An 18,304-nucleotide genomic window follows, 5' to 3' on the forward strand; every position below is an offset into this window, starting at 1 on the left:
GAGCATCGTTGAAAGGGGAAAAGGAAACAATAGCACGAGTGAAGACAGATTTTTCAATTTACCTCCTTTAAGTTTCAGAAATTTCATGGAATTGTACCTATACTTTGTAACTTGACTATATGAGTCCTTGAGATTTTCTTGTGACCTGGTACCACAAGAGGAGGTGTAGGAACTTGTGAAATTGAGGGGCCTTACCCAAACGATTAGCTGGTAGGTGTTTATTGGTAAGAGTTAACATCCTCTAACTTACTTTACCGATTAAGACTGTAGTCCATTAGCATGATATCGTATGTAACAATTTCTTCATTAAATGTTTATGGGGTAAAATTATCCATCCTTATCATTGCTTTTACGGGGAAAGATCGTCGGCTCTTGTCATGTTCATCCGATAAGATAAATGATCTGATAAACACTTATACTTTGTGGGTAGATCGGAGTCATCGCATTTGCGGAGGTAGCTAAAAAAACGTTATAATTTTTATTATTCGCAAGTGGCATATTTGTAATTTTTGTCTAGGTCCACAAGTCATGAAGATGCCACTTATGTAGAGATTGCCAAATGGACCCGCCCCGTCCCGTAACCTGCGGAGAACCGGGGACTAGGACCGACTTAGGATCAGCCCTGCCTTGCCCGGGACCGATTGGGACCGCCGGTTAAGAACCAGTTATAGTTTTCATCCAAAAACAAGACCTGGCCTAGGACCGGCCTGATTTTTTTCAAAAAAAAAAAAATTAATGTATTTCTAGCTTTCTAAGTGTATTTGATTGAAAATCAAATTACAAATTTACAATTAAACATATTTTTTAAGTGTATATTTGATTAAAAACCAATTATAAAACTATAATAAAATATAATTTTAAAGTGTATTTAATTAAAAATTAATCATAAAACTACAATAAAATATATGTTTTAAATGAATTTGATTGACCTAATTATATGTTTTAAAATGTTTAAAAAACGGAGTTAATAGAAATTCCGCATGAAGGAAAATGAAGAGGAGACAATTTAAAAAAAAAAAAAAAAGGGTAGGGGGCCTAAAAAGAAAGTAGGTATGAAAGGGCATGTGATAACGACGAAAGAGGAGTAGTGGTGACACGTGTGTTATTGACTGCTTGTTTCTTGGAAAAAAGCACTTGTCCAGGTACAGTGGGGTAATGCAACGTGTCGAAAAATCAATGGGTCAATAAAGATTAGACACGTGTTAAATGTTGGGAGGACCTGCTGGCACTCCTTTCATATGACGCCGCGACTACATTGTCGTTTCTTATTAATTAAAAGATTATTTTATTTTCTTAATATTAATGTTTTGGTATTAAATGGGTATGGAATTTTATTTATATTGAAATTTTGTTAAATTACATGTCAAAAACGTAAGAATTAAGGCTTAAAAATTTAGGACCATTTAGCAAATAATAAGTGTGTATTTTCGGTATATTTTAAGTGGACGAAAACAAACAATGATCTCGTTCGTTCATACATATATATATATATATAGGTGTTCTCGTTTGAACATTCACACATATAGATTTATATATATATATATATATGTGTGTGTGTGTGTGTGTGTGTGTGTGTGTGTGTGACATTAATATGTAAAATCACTAATTAAATTTTAAGAATTTCAATTTTAACCGTCTCAACTCCCAAATGAGATTCTAAGTGGGTGTTTGGGATTGCTTATTTGAAACAATTTATGTTTTTCTACAAAAACACTTATCAAGTTATTATAAGTTATAAGGGTTTAATTTATTCAAAAACTTCTTATTACTGATTTGTCACCGGTATAAGTTGTTTATCCAAACACTCAAAAATGTTTATTATCGGTACCACACCGAAATAAGTTAATAAGTTGTTTTATAAGCAATCCCAACAATCGAAACAAGGATAAATGAAATTTCTCTTGTTTATGTTTTAAATTATTTTTTATAAAAATAAAATTCAGTTCCACGTATTCCAAATGATCCAAGCTTCAATTATTCAATAAAAACTCAACCCAATTCAAGCCTATTTATGTCGATGGAGCTCTAATTACTGAGGGGTTATATACTAAACGTTTACTTATTAATCTTTTATAGATCCCGTTATCTTATCAAATAAACATGATAAAAGATTGAAAGTCTTATACGATAAGGACTTAACGGGAAGAAAAAATATTACATACGATGTCGTTAAGTTAAATAAAAGTATTAACTCTTATTAATAAGTGTTTACACGGAGATAAATGGCCCCTAAATTTTCTTTTATGTTGAAATTTATTTAATTTTTTCACAAAAAAATAATAATACCACGATTATGTTTTTCAAAAAAAAAATCTATAAGGATGGAAAAAAGATACAGTGTTTTTCTGAACATAAAAAAATTAGTTGAATACTGCTTTATAAACATAGAACAAGAGTGTAGGCAATTTATTTACAAAATTAAAGAACAACTAAATACGAAAATAAAAGTATAAGCTCTTATTATTATTTTTTAACTGCTCAAATCAATGACTTAACGGTGTTATAAGGTTTCTTTAAGTAAGAGTTTTTTATACTTAAGAGCAGTCATAAATCTTTTGAAGTGGTAAATTAGTTTTCTATTTCTTACATATTTCATAAACCTTTTATTCTCAATCATGAACTCATTTGTAGTTTATATAATACTTCAAAATTACTTATCATAATTAACAAAAAATTATTTTATTTACTTTATAGTTAATTAGAAGAGTACTCGCGCAATGCAGTAAGATATATTTCAATTTATATGTTTCATTTTATTTTTTTAGCCTTTGACCCTTTGTCGATGTTATAATACGAATATATGTGGTTTTGAGCAAACAATAATGTTTTTTTAATAAAATATAAATTTGAAGAGATCATAAAAATTTTAAAAAATCTAAAAGTTCCTTTTTTTTTAATTTGTTATTCAATTTTTTATTATAATTTAATTTATTTTTAATTTAATAATATAATTTTTATGAAGATAATAACTAAGTATTCTGTTAGAAYTCAATAATTATYCTAATTATATTTYAGATTTTATATTTAAAATWARAAGTTTATCTTGTATTTAATTATATTTATCTATAATTAGTTACAAAAATTCAAACATGGAGCTTAATAAGTTGTACTTACGTACAATTTACTTGTAATCTTGAATTTTAAGTAATATACATCAATAAGCAATACTTCATATATAAAATATAATTTTTAAGAGTTTTTGTCAAATATTTTATAATATAATATAAATATATTTTAAAATAAATAAAATAGATTTAAGATTGGTAAATTTTAGGAAAAAAGTACTTGTGAATAAGAAAATAAATATGACTAGTTATGGAGATTTATTCTAGAAATTAAAAATACAAATTGTAATATTTTCAAATATATTTTTATTAAAAAAAATATGTTGGCCCTAATTTTTTCTTCACTAAGAGGTTCTAACACGTGGACCTCTTTGTCCACCTCATCAAGAACCACTTCTTCCTAACGGAAAGCTTGATTAGTAAATCGGTCCATGAACCTTTGCAAGGTTACCCGTAGTGGATGCTTTTAACGTTGAGAGAATTACTTAACAATTGCAAAATATAGATTATACAACCAAATTCAAATCATAAAAATAGACCATAATAAACAAATCAACCAAACCCAATACATAATATATATATATATATATATATATATATATATATATATAAAATAAGCATGAAAATGAGACTCATCGCAACAGGACGGGAATTCCTCGCAAAACCGAGGACCAAGAATAGGGACAGGGGTTCACAAAAGTTAAAAACCAGGAATGGGGACAAGGGTGTCAAAAGTTAAAAACCGCCATATCTAAGTCCACGTATATACATATATATATATATATATATATACATATATATATATATATATATGAACAAGACATAAACCTATAAGAATAATGGAATTTGATTGGTTGAAAGGATTTTCAAAGTTAACACAAAAATGATGGTTAACATTTGATCTTCCTCTCTCTCTCTCTCTCTCTCTCTATATATATATATATTATTAAATATATTATTTGTCAAGAAATAGATTTAGTATCTTTTAAATTTAGACCTTCTATACATTTTTTTTGATAAAAAACATGGAAAATCAAAAGTATTTGTGATCAAACAACTACGTATGATGTGATTTTGTTCAAATATGATTACTAGACACTCCATAAAAGCAAAATTTTAGAAATATGTGAAATTTAAACACATACTTTTTAGATTGATTATAGTGTTTAACATATTTGATTTAAAATATCTCACATAAACGAGAAAAAGATTCTCAATTCCACGTTTGGGATCCCTATTCCCCGTTAATGTCGAAGTTGGGAATGTGATCATATTCCCCAGCAAGGATGGAGATTAGAGTCCCCCTAAATAAAAAAAACCAAACTTGAAACCAATGAATCCCACATGAAGTAGGGTCTGGAAAGATTTGATACCTCTATCCTAAAGGAAAGAGAAACCGTTTCCGCAAACATATCACGGTATAATAGCCAAATTACTAGGTACCAAAAGAAGTGGGTCCAAAGGAGTTGGTTTTAAGTAATGCAACAATAAGATGCATATGAACATCCAAATTCAGCCTTCAACGCCACTACGGAGTTTCTAACTGTTCTCCAGGTCTCTGGGATTAGTCGAGGTGCACATATATTAGCCTCGACACCCGCACTTAAGAAAAGAAAAGTAAACATTCAATTTGTATATTAGATTTAGGTCCAAGTCCTTGAATTCGAATTGGGTATTGGTTTATATCAATCAACTACATAACCAAACACTTCATGAGTTTGAAAGAAAGAAAAAAAAAGTCAAATAACGCCATAAAACCTTTGTTTCTTGGGCATCTTTGTAAGCTATTTTAGAAAGAAAAAAAAAACCATGGCTGATCTTTCTGTATACCCTTAATAATACCGAAAACCAAGAAGAAACATTCGACTCAAAAATCCTTTGATCAAAACCTAGAACGAAAACCCACAAAAAATTCTAAGTACCTTTAATTCAAAGAAGGAAACCCGCACCTTTTAAGAAGTTTAATCACTATGATTTATAGCTTATGTGAAGCTCCGAGCTTGATCTTGGACGAACCTAAAACCAAATCAAACGAACCCAATAAATATCATGCAAAGCTCGGTTTGGTGAGGGTATAATGTATGCTAACCTCACCTCTACACCTCTACCCTGAGGAGTAGAGAGGTTGTTTCTGTGAATGATCTTGAAAGTACCTGGTACGCCTTTGATTATAGTCTCGAGCTTGTCCAGAAGGGTCACCACCGTTTTCATGTTCATTGTACCTACCCCAACTGCCACTACCACGACCTTCTCCATCACGAGGCCAAAAATTGTCGTTTCGGAATCCTCCCTTTCCAGATGGTGACCTCCCCATGTTATTATACCCTCCTGCAAGGGCAAGATGATAAAATCAATTCCATAGCAACTACTACCTTTGTGAAACTGAGTGAACAAATTAGTATGTTGCCTCCTAAGCAACGTTCTGAGCCAAAAACGTGTACCAAAATAGGAGGGCAGAACTGCAGATGATGCGTAACGTAAAAATTTCTAGAAAATAAGGAATATAATGTCTAAAAGATGGCATTTTTTCACAAACCTTGATTAGAAGATCTCTTATACTGAATTTCGGATTCTCTATCCTCAAACTTGATGTAGCGAGCCTGAAGAATGTGGAGAAAACTTAGAACTTAAATAATTATCTTTTTACGTTAGACACAAGGCTAAACATTTTGATTATGTATAATTAAACATCAACAATAAAGTTTATACCATGACTAAAGGGTTCTATTAACTAGGGTCTTTTAGTTAAATGGCCTTCTAACAAGTTCCTTTTAAAACCATGATCTTCTGACAAGTTCGAAAATGTCACTCCTTTATAGAGGAATGCCATTTTTTTAATTATATAATATTTATATATGGCAAATTGAAATTACACATACTTCTCACCTTTGGTGAGGTTTGAACGCTTGACCTCTAAGAAGGTTGGGTTACTAAATACTGATAGGCCAGAGTCTCTCAGTAGGTGTATTATTCTACATTTTCCCAAAAGGACCTTCCGCCTTCCGTTATTTGATCTCTTTATGAGGCCCTTTGGTTACTTTGTTAGACCAGAATGCCACTAAACTTGTCAGAAGGTTATGTTGAAGAAAATTCTCAATTTAGGTCAATGGCGTATATGGACCCTAGTAACTAGGAGTCTTAGATGAATTGCAACTCATAAGCTAAAAATATGAAATCAACTTGATATTTAAATTGTGATGCTATTATCAAATCAAACAGTGTCATAACAATTTGTAAACATGAAAGAAAGGATTGATTTCTTGTTTTTTAACAATCCGCATATAGCTTATGGTACCTCTATTGCGCTGCGGGCAGATTTGGTGTTATCAAATTCAACAAAAGCATAACGATACCCATCCTGAAAAGAGCACTAGAATTAGCAATTATAAAGGTAGGCTCATGGTTTTGCAAAGGTTGAGGAGGGGAGTCTTTGTACTAATCCCTTCCCTTGCATTTGCAAAGAAACTTGCCGATTAGATTTCTTAGAATATAAAATGAGTAAATCTGAAACCAGACCTCTGAGTATTCTTTAATCTGAATATTTTTATGTTTGACAGGACCAAATTTCTTAACCACCTCTAGAAGTGAGTCATGAGTTATTTTTGGTGGTAGATCCTTGATGCGTATCGACTTAACTGCAACAATTATCATAAAGAAGTTCAGGGTATCATATTAAAGATTTGAAATGCAACAACTTGACACTGATAACGTGCAAATGAGCTTACAGTCGTAGATGTTTTCTGTAGCAACGTTGCTAGGAAGCGTTGATGCTTTGGCAGGAAGAGCAGATGGTTTGGGTATGGCAAGATGCATACTTGATTGCCTATCAGTGTTGGGCAAAGCTCTTACAACAGCATTTGGAGATGCTGGCGGAATGGATGCTACTGAACCCTCTTTTGCCACCTACAGACAAAGGCAATAATAATTCGGAAAAGTTTTCTGGAAAAATAGAAAACTACAACAGAACTTATTTTTTCTTCGAAATGAGCTCACAATAGATGCATAGGACACTCTTTTTGCATCATCTTGCATGTTTGGAGCTGGCTGGGGGGTTAAGGGTTCGCTTTTCTTGTTTGGTTCAGCAGGAAGTGATTTCTTTCCTTTTGATGAATCACCATCCTCCTTTTTAGATGTAGACTTCTTGGTCAGATCCTTTTCGGGAGCTTCTGCAGTCTCCAAGGAGGAGTCTTTCGCTAAACAAACATAGAACATTGATAAACAAAAAGCCTTACCAATTAGAATCATAGAATGAACAAAAAAGTAATCAAATTACCTGTATCATTCGACTGTGGAGCAATCAGATGGTTTGCAGCATCATCAAGAGGAAGTGAAGTTTCTGAAATCTTGTTGATTTCGATAAACTGAAGAAAGTCATTGCGTACAAAAAAGCCACCGCCGTTTTGTGGTGCCAAGAAAAAACTGTGAGTAAAGTGTCTGGTCACATTATCATTGTCAGTCAAAGAGCCGGTTACTCCTACAAGCACTGACTCCATTATCGAGTCTTGAGCATACACGGTGCTTAGATTAGGATTCCAGTCCTTGATATTGGAAGACATGAGCTCATGATCAATATCCTGCTCCAGAATGAAATGAGGCATGAATTTATAAGTTATACAACCATGAAGCAGAAAAAAGTAGCCACCATTTGTATGTCAAAGTTAAAAAAAAATGAAAATTACCCACAAGTCAAAGTCAAGATATGCAACTGAAATTGCCCAAAAGCAAAAATATGCATGCGTTAAGAGGTACACAACACTCCAGTGAGTAAATATAAATAAAAACTATAAGATAGAAGATTCATGAATTCTATTAGGGCAGGATACAACAGGTTCTATATGTCATCAGAGTCTAAAGTGATGATAATCCGAAAAAACACATCATCATTATGGTCAAGTAGAGAAAAGACTTTCATATGTTTCACATAATGAAAATGCAATTATGCAAGAACGGATTATTAGCTTCTAACTCAACCTTAATATTCAGAAATGGATAATAGTTAGTATTAAAATGGATAAATTTACATGTGGAAAAGGTTGTATATACTATTAAGTCAAAATTATGTCTAAAGATGGCCGAGTAGTAAACTTCATTCTGTAATTGACTGAAAGTTTCTTACCTTCAATGTTGTTAACGATTTCATTGAACCATCAGCACATGGATGGGCTAGGATGCTTTCATCCTTGTAAAATTTATGAGCATCTTTAGGAGATGTTTGCAGGATATTATAGTACTGTTTCACAAAAGCATCGGCTACATCCTGAGCAGAGTAGTCATGTTTCACAAAAGCATCAGCCTCATCTTGGGCGGACAAAGATGGCGCTTCCATAACATTGCCTTTCTCCATCGCTGCAAGAAAGGGTATATTAACATTTGCATCTGTTTTATTTTCTAAATGAATTAAAACAAAGGAACTTTGGTCCCCTTTGGTTTACATTTATTTCAAAAAGTGCCTTCAAGATAGCAACTGTATACAAAACAATGAAAGATATTAAGTAATCTCCAATAAAGTAACACTACTAAAACCAAGTACCATTAACTATAAGAAAGATGAAATGTATTTCATTGTTAGCGACAGATTTCTGACGATGGATGTTTCCGTCGGTGAAAGTTCTTTGTTTCGTAGTGTGCAAGACACAAGTGGAAAGAATTTGACAAGTGACCAAAAGGGTTTTCATTTCCATGCATCTCGTTCATATGATAATTAGCGATTAAATCCATCGAAAGAATATATTAACAAACATTTCCATGCATCTCATTCATATAATAATTAGCGATTAAATACGTTGAAAGAATATATTAACAAACAAAAATGACAGTCATAAACAGACCATTAAATATGCAAAAAATCTACACATATAGGCAAGTATAGGGGCTTGAATCCACATATATAATACTGAAGCACATCCAGTATATGATGAAATTTGTTTCAAACTAAATACCCTCTAATTAATAGTTAGAAATATTAGGGGAGTTTGTTTGTTTTTTCTATATTCAGACTTGTCTGGAAAAAGATGGCCTATGTGGACAACGATGCCTCGGTAGCATACCCAATTTGTCCGTTTCCGACCATTGCTTAAAAGCTAACCAAAAAAAAACATTACTTTATTGCCGAACATATAAGCCTTTAAGCTCATTCAGTTGATTGAGCCAAAAACAAGCAAACCGTTAGACAATTAATGTGCACCATTGGACACATACGCACGAAAATAACGTGATCATTCATATGATAACGATACTTGCAAGCAAACAAAATCTGATAGCATAATATGTACGTCATGTTAAAATGTCGGTTTCCCGTTTCACAAAATGATAAGCTTTTAGAGGTTTTGCATAAATGCATTAGATCTATTAATGTTCAAACATGCTTTCTGGTTATTAACAACCATCCCAAGCACCGACAACCGGCATCTCTCTTCCCTGCAGGTCCTAGATTATGTAACCATCACAATCATATAAAATAGGATGATAGTGGAACATGATTCGTGCTCTACCTACGAATCTTGTTAATCAGATGTTTTACATGTTCAATGATTTACTGTTGCATAAGTTTGAAAAAATGATCAACTTAGGGGGTCCAATTGGGGCTTCCAGTTTTTATCCATCTTATAAATAATTACACACCACTGAACATATCATACTGATGGAGAATCAATCAAGTAAAACCAGCTTCTTCTATTTCAAAGTAACATCCACATGAAAATCACTAACCTTTTTGAACCAACATAGATAGAAATATGTACAAGGAATTGTTTTGCTATATAAAGCTAGACTCTCAAACATTCCAGAATCACATTTAGAAATCTAATCTCTGCAGATGTTAATCTTACTAAAACTCTCCAACATAATTAATTAGAGAATTATACCAGACAATCAAATGATATCATACCAGTTCAATAAACCCCATTTTTTAAATTAAGCCACATAAACGATGCGATATGAAAAGCAAAGCCACCTCTGAACCCCTCAAAACCCTAACAAACACAAAAGCTAATTAAACAATCAAATCATCCAAACAGCAGCGCAAAACCCTTAACCAAACACTCCAAAACACCAAATGATAACTAGATCTGTTTTTAACATTCAATAAATACAATCAAAGCACCAAACCTCAATGCATGCCCCATTTCTCAACGATCAATCCATGATTACCCAAAAAAACCTAAACTTTCACACATAATTCTTACATTAATCCCGATAAAAGTATAACATCAACCACGTACAGAAAAATACCCCAATCTTCAACTTTTATGCATCAAAGTAATATATACTCGAATCATCAAACCTCAATGCATGCCCTTTTCTAGCGATGATCTCTACAATTACACATTTTCGAACTTTTTTCACATAATTCTACAAGGTAAACAAACACAATCATCGATTATAAAAAAAATCAGTTTTGGATAATTTTTCTTACACCGACTGTGAAGAGAATCGGACTGAAGAATATACCTTCGACGAAACCTGATCTGAGACCACCGAGAAGATAGCGGAGATATATACAAACACGAATTTATTGTGCGCGAGATTCTCTCTCTAAAAATCTCTTCCAAAAATACACGAGGGGACTTTTATTACCTACTTCGGCACCCTACTGTATGCTTGGAGGGAAGTTTTGATTTTGATGGCCACTTCTGATCTATGTACCTTATTTTGGCCACACGTGTCAGATTTAATTGATCAACGGTTGGGATTTGTCGTTGTAGTGTAGAGGGATGTATGGTGCGAGGTAGGGCATTGGGTCTTGTGCGAGGCGGTGATCGGGTACGGTAGGTATGAAGATGGAGAACTGAACGCACCAATAGTTTGATGCCACATAGGACTGACGAGGATATTGACTGCAGGTTTAACTTCATTTTTAATCAACGGAATGATGTTGACTCATCGTCTTCCATAGGCGTAGTCGATCCTCCTCGTAGGAAGGAGGTCAGCTTAAAGAATAGTGTCTTGGGACATTCGGAAATACTCTAAAATTAATATTGATATTTTAATAGTAATTGTTTAAAAAAATACAGAAGAATATTTGTATAATATAATGAGATATATCTTGATTTTGATATTTTGTTTTTTTTTTTTTTGTTTCAGGTGATTTTAAAATACAAATTTATGTAGTTTTGAGAAAACGATAATGTTTTTATTTTTGAATAAAATCTATATATGAAGATATATCATAAAAAAATTGAAAAAAAATATTGATATTAGTATTAAACTAACTATTTAAAATTTCTTATTTTTTGTGTATTTCTTTAATTTATTTTTTTATTTTCTTTAATTTTTTAATGATTATCTTAATTAAATTTTAGATTTTTTATATTTAAAATGAGATTATTATCTTCTATTTGATTATGTTTATCTGCAGCTAGTTACACGAATTCAAACATGAAACTTTAATAAGTTGTATTTACGCAAAATCACTTTTACTTGTAATCTTGAATTTTAAGTACTATGCATAAATAAACAGTATTTCATACATAAAAATTGGTTTTTAAGAGGCTTTGTCAAATGTTTTATAATATAGTATAAATAATATTGTTTACACTTTTATTTTAAGATTGTTTTTATTACTTAGGTTCTCTAAAAAATCTCTAAAATATAAACTGAAACTTTAAAACTATTAAAACAAAAGTATGTTTAACTTCAACTGTATTTCCTATTTTATAAATTACAACATTAATTACATAATTATAATATAATTTTTAAAGTTTTTATTAATAAAAATATATCAAATAATATTTTAATATTTTTTTATCGTTATGATCATTTTTTGTTGTTTTTAAAATTTGGAGATTTTTATACTCTCTTTCATATTTTTTCCATTAATCGTGAAAAGGGGACGGGGACCCCAATCCCCATCTTCGTCTCCATCCTCGTTCCCGACCCCAACGGGGAATACGATCACACTCTCATCCTCGTCCCCATTGCGGAAACGGTGATTTTGGCATGCTATTTTATATAAAATTCCAGTAATCAAGATTCAAGATTTTCATCCTGCAAGATACTCAAGGCTTTTGTTAAATCAATGCAAACCAACGAAAATCTTTATTTTGTTAAAGTAAAACTCAAGGATTTATGTAAAGTAGAACTCGAGCAATCAAGATTCAAGGCTTTCATCTTGCAATTAAGATTCGGGGCTTTATATAAAGGATTACAGGGCTTTGTGTTAAGCGTAAGGTATGAGTTTCAACTCTTTTCATCCTCCCTTCTCAAGATAAAATTAATACTGTTATAAATTACCAGATCACCTTTGGTCGCAAAAGAAATGAAACTTTTTGCATTTGACGATCAGAAAGGATTATTAGAATCCAAATATTTATCTGAAATTTAAAGATGATTAGGATAAGTTCTTCAGTGGGGGTTAAAAAAACTTTATAAAAACGTATTTGATCTGATTTTCTTCATATATAAATATTTTGATACTTTATAAAAGCAAATTGTGAAAATATGTGAGTTTTAAACATAAACCATTATTGACCGAGTGTGATATTTAACAAACATGATTTAAAATATATTATTAACCGGGGGGGAGGAGAAATTATCCATTCCCCATTGGGGAACGGGGATACAGATGTGATCATATTCTCCGGTAGGGATGGGGACGGGGATGATGATTAGGTCCCCATCCCATCCCCATGCATATCTTATTCCCATGCCTATTCTCCATTTTTGAGGAATCTGTTAAAAAAATGTTCAAAATCTTCAAAATCTTTATTCAGTCCATCTTAAAAAAATTATTAGAGATACTCTCAGAAATCATAATTCAAATATTCAAAAACTCCTGAAAGTTTGTATTTTTTTAGTTTATCATATATTTAAAATAGAGAAGTAAATTCAAAAATATTTAAAAAAATCATGTTTAACACCAATAATTTTTTATTTAAAAAACTCAATATTATATTATATTAATGAAAAAAAAATATATATATATATATATATATATAGGGTTTATTTCAAATACAACCAATGCAACTTAATAAATTAAAATATTTATGGAAATGATTAGAGTTTATTTATTATGATTTAAATATTTATGGAAGATGAATACGGTTCATTAATTATGAGTAATACTTTATATTAKGAAATAATCAAAACCTCTATAAAATCACATATTCATCAAATGAATTGGATGGTTGATATTGGGTTGTATTGGTTGCATAAATGACAAAGGTTGTATAATTACCAACATCTCTCTCTCTCTCTCTCTCTCTCTCTCTCTCTTTATATATATATATATATAATAAATCAACAAAATTCATATAAAATAGTAAACTTTAATTAGTATTGGTTAAATCAAGAAAGTTCTTAAAATCGGTAAATACTTAGTTTGATTCTATAAATGAATGTCGAACGATGAAATTAAAAAAAAGATTTGATTATTTTTACTACTTTGCGAACTACTTGAAAATAGAAGTGTAAGAGGTTTCCATAAATTCCTTAAAGTGAAAAGGCAAAAAAAAAAAATACATCTAACTCCTATAATTACTCCATTTTTTACTTTATAACTTTAATTATTTTTTAAAAATCTATATTGTATTATAAAATATTTGACAAAAAAACTTTATAAAAACCATTTTTTATGTATAAAATACTATTTATTGATGTATATTTAAAAATTTAAAATTTCAAGTAAACTGTACATAAATACAACTTATTAAAGCTTTATTTTGAGTTTGTATAACTAACTACAAATATATGATAAACATCTGATGTTAAATATAAAAAAATTCAAAATATAATTAAGATAATCATTAACATTTAAAAGAATACTTAATTATTATCTTCACAAAAAAAATATTATTAAACCGAAAATAAATTACTTTAATATTAAATTATAATAAAAAATCAAATTAAATTAATTACATCAAAAACAAAAACTTATAAATACTTAGTTTGATTATAATATCGATAATTTTTTCAAGTTTTTATGGGATTTTCAAATTTATATTTTATTCAAACATAAAAACATTATCATTTTCTCAAAACCATACAAAGTCGTGTTATAACATTCACAGAAACGAAGAATAAAAAAAACACTAAAATCGAGATAAATCTCATTACATTGCGCGAGTAATTTTCTAGTAATAAAAAAAAATCATTGGTTTTTTTTCTTCCATTTAATTTTACTGGTATGTGGGAGACGTTTTTAGAAAAAAGCTGAAAACCGTTTTCTCCCTCTACATTTAATTTTGGAAAGTTCTCTAAATTTGAAGAAATTTTCACTGTTTCCTTTATGAGTTCAACCCATTATGTGTATTGTACAATAAAAATACTTTTGTACACGATCTCTGATAATTTTTATATCTTAAGATGTGAAGGAAGTAAAAATGATCTTCCCAGTGACGTGAAGAAAGATTAGGTTTAGTGAACGAGAAAATACATATGGTATGTAGTTTATATTACGATGTTTTTATGTCATAATATAAATACAAATGTAACGATTATACTGATGTAGCATAATTTGTACCACGAAATACATATCAACATTCACAATGCATAATCTATTCAGATACTTTTTACTTTTGTCACACCAACTTTCTGCTGACATTTTTTAACAAAAACCTATTTGTACAAATATTCTCCGATGCTAAAACTTTTCCAACGGCTTTTTCATCAGTTACATTATAATATACCCTCGTCTATTTAAAATGTTTATAAAAACCCCTTGTTTCATTTATCGTTTTAAAGTTCACGCCATATTTTTCGAAAACAAAAATTACAAACATGATATATATATATATATATATATATATATATCAAAACCATGATATGTAATACATTTCTCACATTGTGATAGTGAATGTTTCGTCATAAATATGACATTTTATATGCATGGTGCACTTTTAAGCTCGTGTACAAGATTCATTCTTTGATGATTAAAACGTGTTAAACAGTGGAATTACTAACGACAAATTGAAGTCCTCAAGTTGTAACAACGAATGTCAGTAAACTAATCAGGTTCAACGTAAAGTAATACAATAGCTATAAAAGTTCACATACTTAGGGTTAAAACGAGGATCACGAATCTATGACGGTAGAGTTAAAGTTTATACTGAAAATGAGGCACAATTTTGGTAATTGGGTTCGTGTGACACCGCAACTAGCTTTCATGTGGTTAAAATGTGTGAATGTGTATATGGTTATGAAATTGATTGTGAATTTGTGATGTCGTTGGAATGTAAAACCATGTGACTGCTCGACATTTTTTTTTTTTGCTTTAAAATGTATCTATGGATAATAGGTTGAAAATTTGAATCGAACTGTTTTAGTGTTCTAGTTCGTTTTCTATGTAAAAGTTAGTATGTGTATTTTCTATGTTATAGCCCATATGACGTAAACTATGAAAATGACGTTTTTTGAGCTTCAGATATCGTTATAGTTTATGTGTTTGATAAATGAACACTTCCACTTTCTATAATAAACGAAACTGGTTTTTGAGGGACACTTTTATTATTTTATACATGTCCTTCATTTTCTCAATCTTCTTGCCTTTCTTACTCAATTTGTGTCGTGACGTGACGAACTTATTGTAAAACGACTGATATTCCCTATCTGTGCTTGCTACTTTCTTCTCCAGATTGCTACATCTATATGTCAACCGTTTTTATTGTTTTTTGGCATTTTTTCCTTGTCAAGAAAAGATCGTTGATGCTTCTTGCAAATGTACTGTCAATATTTAAGAGTGAAAGATCGATAGTGTCCATCTTTGTCCGTATAACATGAAAGGGTTAGTGTTTCCTGGACTAAACACACATCCACGTAGATAAAACACATAAAAAAACCCTAAAAATTTCCGTTCACTGATATAAAAAACACCGTCAGGAAAAACCTGAAAATAGTTCAATTTGTACAAGGCGCCACATCACAATTTCCTTTTAGAAAAAAGATATATTCTCAACTTATTCGATTAATGGTCCTTCGAGTCAGGGACAAACCCATAAATTCTTTCAAACTGTGACATCATTTGACTACAAGAAAATATATATATATAATTTTTTTTTTCAAATGGTGGTACCGTTTGACCATAAGAAACAAATATACGATTTTTTTTCTTCTCAAATAGTGGCACAATTTGACTAGAAAAATGACACCAACAGGATTCAAAATCGGGTTTGGAGTGGAATAAAAGTTTTGCAAACCAATTCTACCAAATAAAAATTTGTTCTCGTTGTAGTTTCAAAATACATATGGTGACACATAACAAATTAATACGGTTGCACATTTCGCGAACCTAAATTTTTTTTTTATCCTTCGACGGATAAATAATACGGTGGCACGTGCCACCGTAACCACTATACTAGGTCCATCCCTGCTTCGAGCCACTCGTACTCAGTTGTCTCCACTCTATAGCTTCTCTAACAATTTCTCTATAATTTTATCCAAAATGGAAAAAAGAAAATCAAATTCTCCACAAGAAAAAAAAAATTTAAATACAACTTTAACATCTTATCGTTTTTGGAAATTCTAACAGTAATTATATTAATAAATTATTTGATATATTTACCATCTCAACAAATCTTTTAACATTTAATTCATTAACTGGTGGAATAATAAAATAATTTTTTCTGCATACCAGCATTCAATTTCGAAGATTCTCCAAATTTGAAGATTCTCAAAATAATTTTTGAAGTTTCACTTGGAGAAAAAACCGAGATAAAAACCATATTTTGGAGAATCTGTTGTAAATACCTCTTACAGCCAGATACATGAACTGAACTTGATAAAAATAACGATTTTTTACTTGTAGTGGGTACGATTGTAATATGGGTGACCAACATTTTCAACCGTTTTGCTTGATGTTTTGTTGCAAATAAATCATCATACTTGCTAGGGAATAGGGATGTATAAAAAAACTATTAAACCGTTTAACTTTTCCAACACAACCTGCTAACAACATAATTGAACCCAACCAGTTATATCGTCAAACTCCCAAAATGTTAAAACGTCAATTAAGAGGGTTGAAATTGGGTTAGTTTAGCTCAACCCAACCCAACCCAACCCGCCAACCAACATCTAGTATATATAACTTTGATACAGTTTTATTTATATATAATATACTATTCTATTATATATATATATATATATATAGAGAGAGAGAGAGAGAGAGAGAGATATTTGATCATGTGAGATCAAAGGTTTTTCGTGAGACCCGTAAGAGCAATTCTCAACCATTGGATTAGATCTACAATATGAACATTTATAATCATAAAATTGCTACGAGACTTCTCAATAATCACAAAATTGTCACCGTGCAACTTTAGACCATTAGATCATTGGCTTATAAAGTTGATCAATGATATAATTTTAAAATTATAATTTTAAAATTACATTTTATACCCCTATAATTAATTAATTAATTTACTTTACGTCATTTACTTTTAAATGTTTCATTTTAAACTTTTATCGAATTATACATAATCGTATATCAATTAAAATATGTTTAAAAAATACATTTTTATTTTAACAAGTTACACCATTATAATCGTCTCTTTAATACCTTCAAAATGAGTCCAATATTAAATAGTTTTTGATTTAATTATATTATTATATATTATATATAATGTGAAAAAATATTTTTAATATTTACGATTTATACTTTTATAGTTATATATATATATATATATATATACTATATATTTTGGAGTTAGGCTGTCCAAATTGCACTATATAATATATTCTGAATTAATATGTTCTTAGGTTTTTTTTTAAATATATATATATATATATATACATGTATTAATTCAACATTAATCTGAGTTTCTGGATAAGAAATAAGGTAAATAGTTGAAATTTCATTCTAAAACTCATATTTTTTGTTCTTTTCATGACTTATGATCTGTTAGATTTGTAGTTTTCTTTATTGGTTTTGAGTGTTTATCTTACAACTCAAGTTTCTTGGTTATTTGCTCTTGGTGTAAATCGAACACATTTGAGGAGTTGTTTAAATATATTGGATTTTAAACTGTCATACAATTTTTTTCATCGATAGTCTGTAATTGGAATAATAACTTTTATTTATTCAAATTGTATTAATATGTAAAGACCAAGTGTAACCTATATCATCRYTAAATCTTATCTTATAAAACCAGTGGAACTTCAAAATCGTTAAAATTCATGGCTCCCGCCGCATTGCGCGGGTACACAACTAATATATATATATATATATATATATATATGTTTGTTGAGTTTATGTTTGTATTTCCTTTTAGCTAAATGTATAGGTTATCAAATGATATTCACCATATAAG

At 30.3% G+C, this 18,304-nt stretch overlaps 1 protein-coding gene across 2 annotated transcripts; it reads right to left on the minus strand.

Annotated features, from left to right (window-relative positions):
• Positions 1-4,811: 4,811 nt before the first annotated feature.
• On the minus strand, positions 4,812-10,602 carry LOC112523271 (ras GTPase-activating protein-binding protein 2-like). Of its 2 annotated transcripts, XM_025132799.1 has the most exons (11): positions 10,515-10,602; positions 8,182-8,411; positions 7,578-7,639; positions 7,339-7,499; positions 7,059-7,258; positions 6,791-6,968; positions 6,582-6,700; positions 6,361-6,423; positions 5,602-5,665; positions 5,219-5,393; positions 4,812-5,081 (listed from the first exon to the last, which is right to left on the minus strand). In XM_025132799.1, the coding sequence occupies exons 2-11, from the start codon at positions 8,407-8,409 to the stop codon at positions 5,048-5,050; spliced, it is 1,284 nt and encodes a 427-aa protein (XP_024988567.1). In that variant the 5' UTR covers positions 8,410-8,411; positions 10,515-10,602; the 3' UTR covers positions 4,812-5,047. The 2 variants fall into 2 exon arrangements, with proteins under 2 accessions (XP_024988567.1, XP_024988566.1); XM_025132798.1 differs by having other exon boundaries at positions 7,339-7,639.
• Positions 10,603-18,304: the final 7,702 nt, after the last annotated feature.

Source organism: Cynara cardunculus, assembly GCF_001531365.2.
Source record: "Cynara cardunculus var. scolymus isolate 2C chromosome LG 12, CcrdV1, whole genome shotgun sequence".
Classification (NCBI taxonomy): Eukaryota; Viridiplantae; Streptophyta; class Magnoliopsida; order Asterales; family Asteraceae; genus Cynara; species Cynara cardunculus.

Excerpts from the sequence above, each read along its gene's own strand:
- LOC112523271 (XM_025132798.1), bottom strand. The coding sequence starts at position 8,409 with ATGGAGAAAGGCAATGTTATGGAAGCGCCATCTTTGTCCGCCCAAGAT. Across the intron at positions 6,701-6,790 it reads TACAGAAAACATCTACGACT|TTAAGTCGATACGCATCAAG; the intron begins GTAAGCTCATTT and ends TAATTGTTGCAG. Across the intron at positions 6,424-6,581 it reads AGATTAAAGAATACTCAGAG|GATGGGTATCGTTATGCTTT; the intron begins GTCTGGTTTCAG and ends TGCTCTTTTCAG.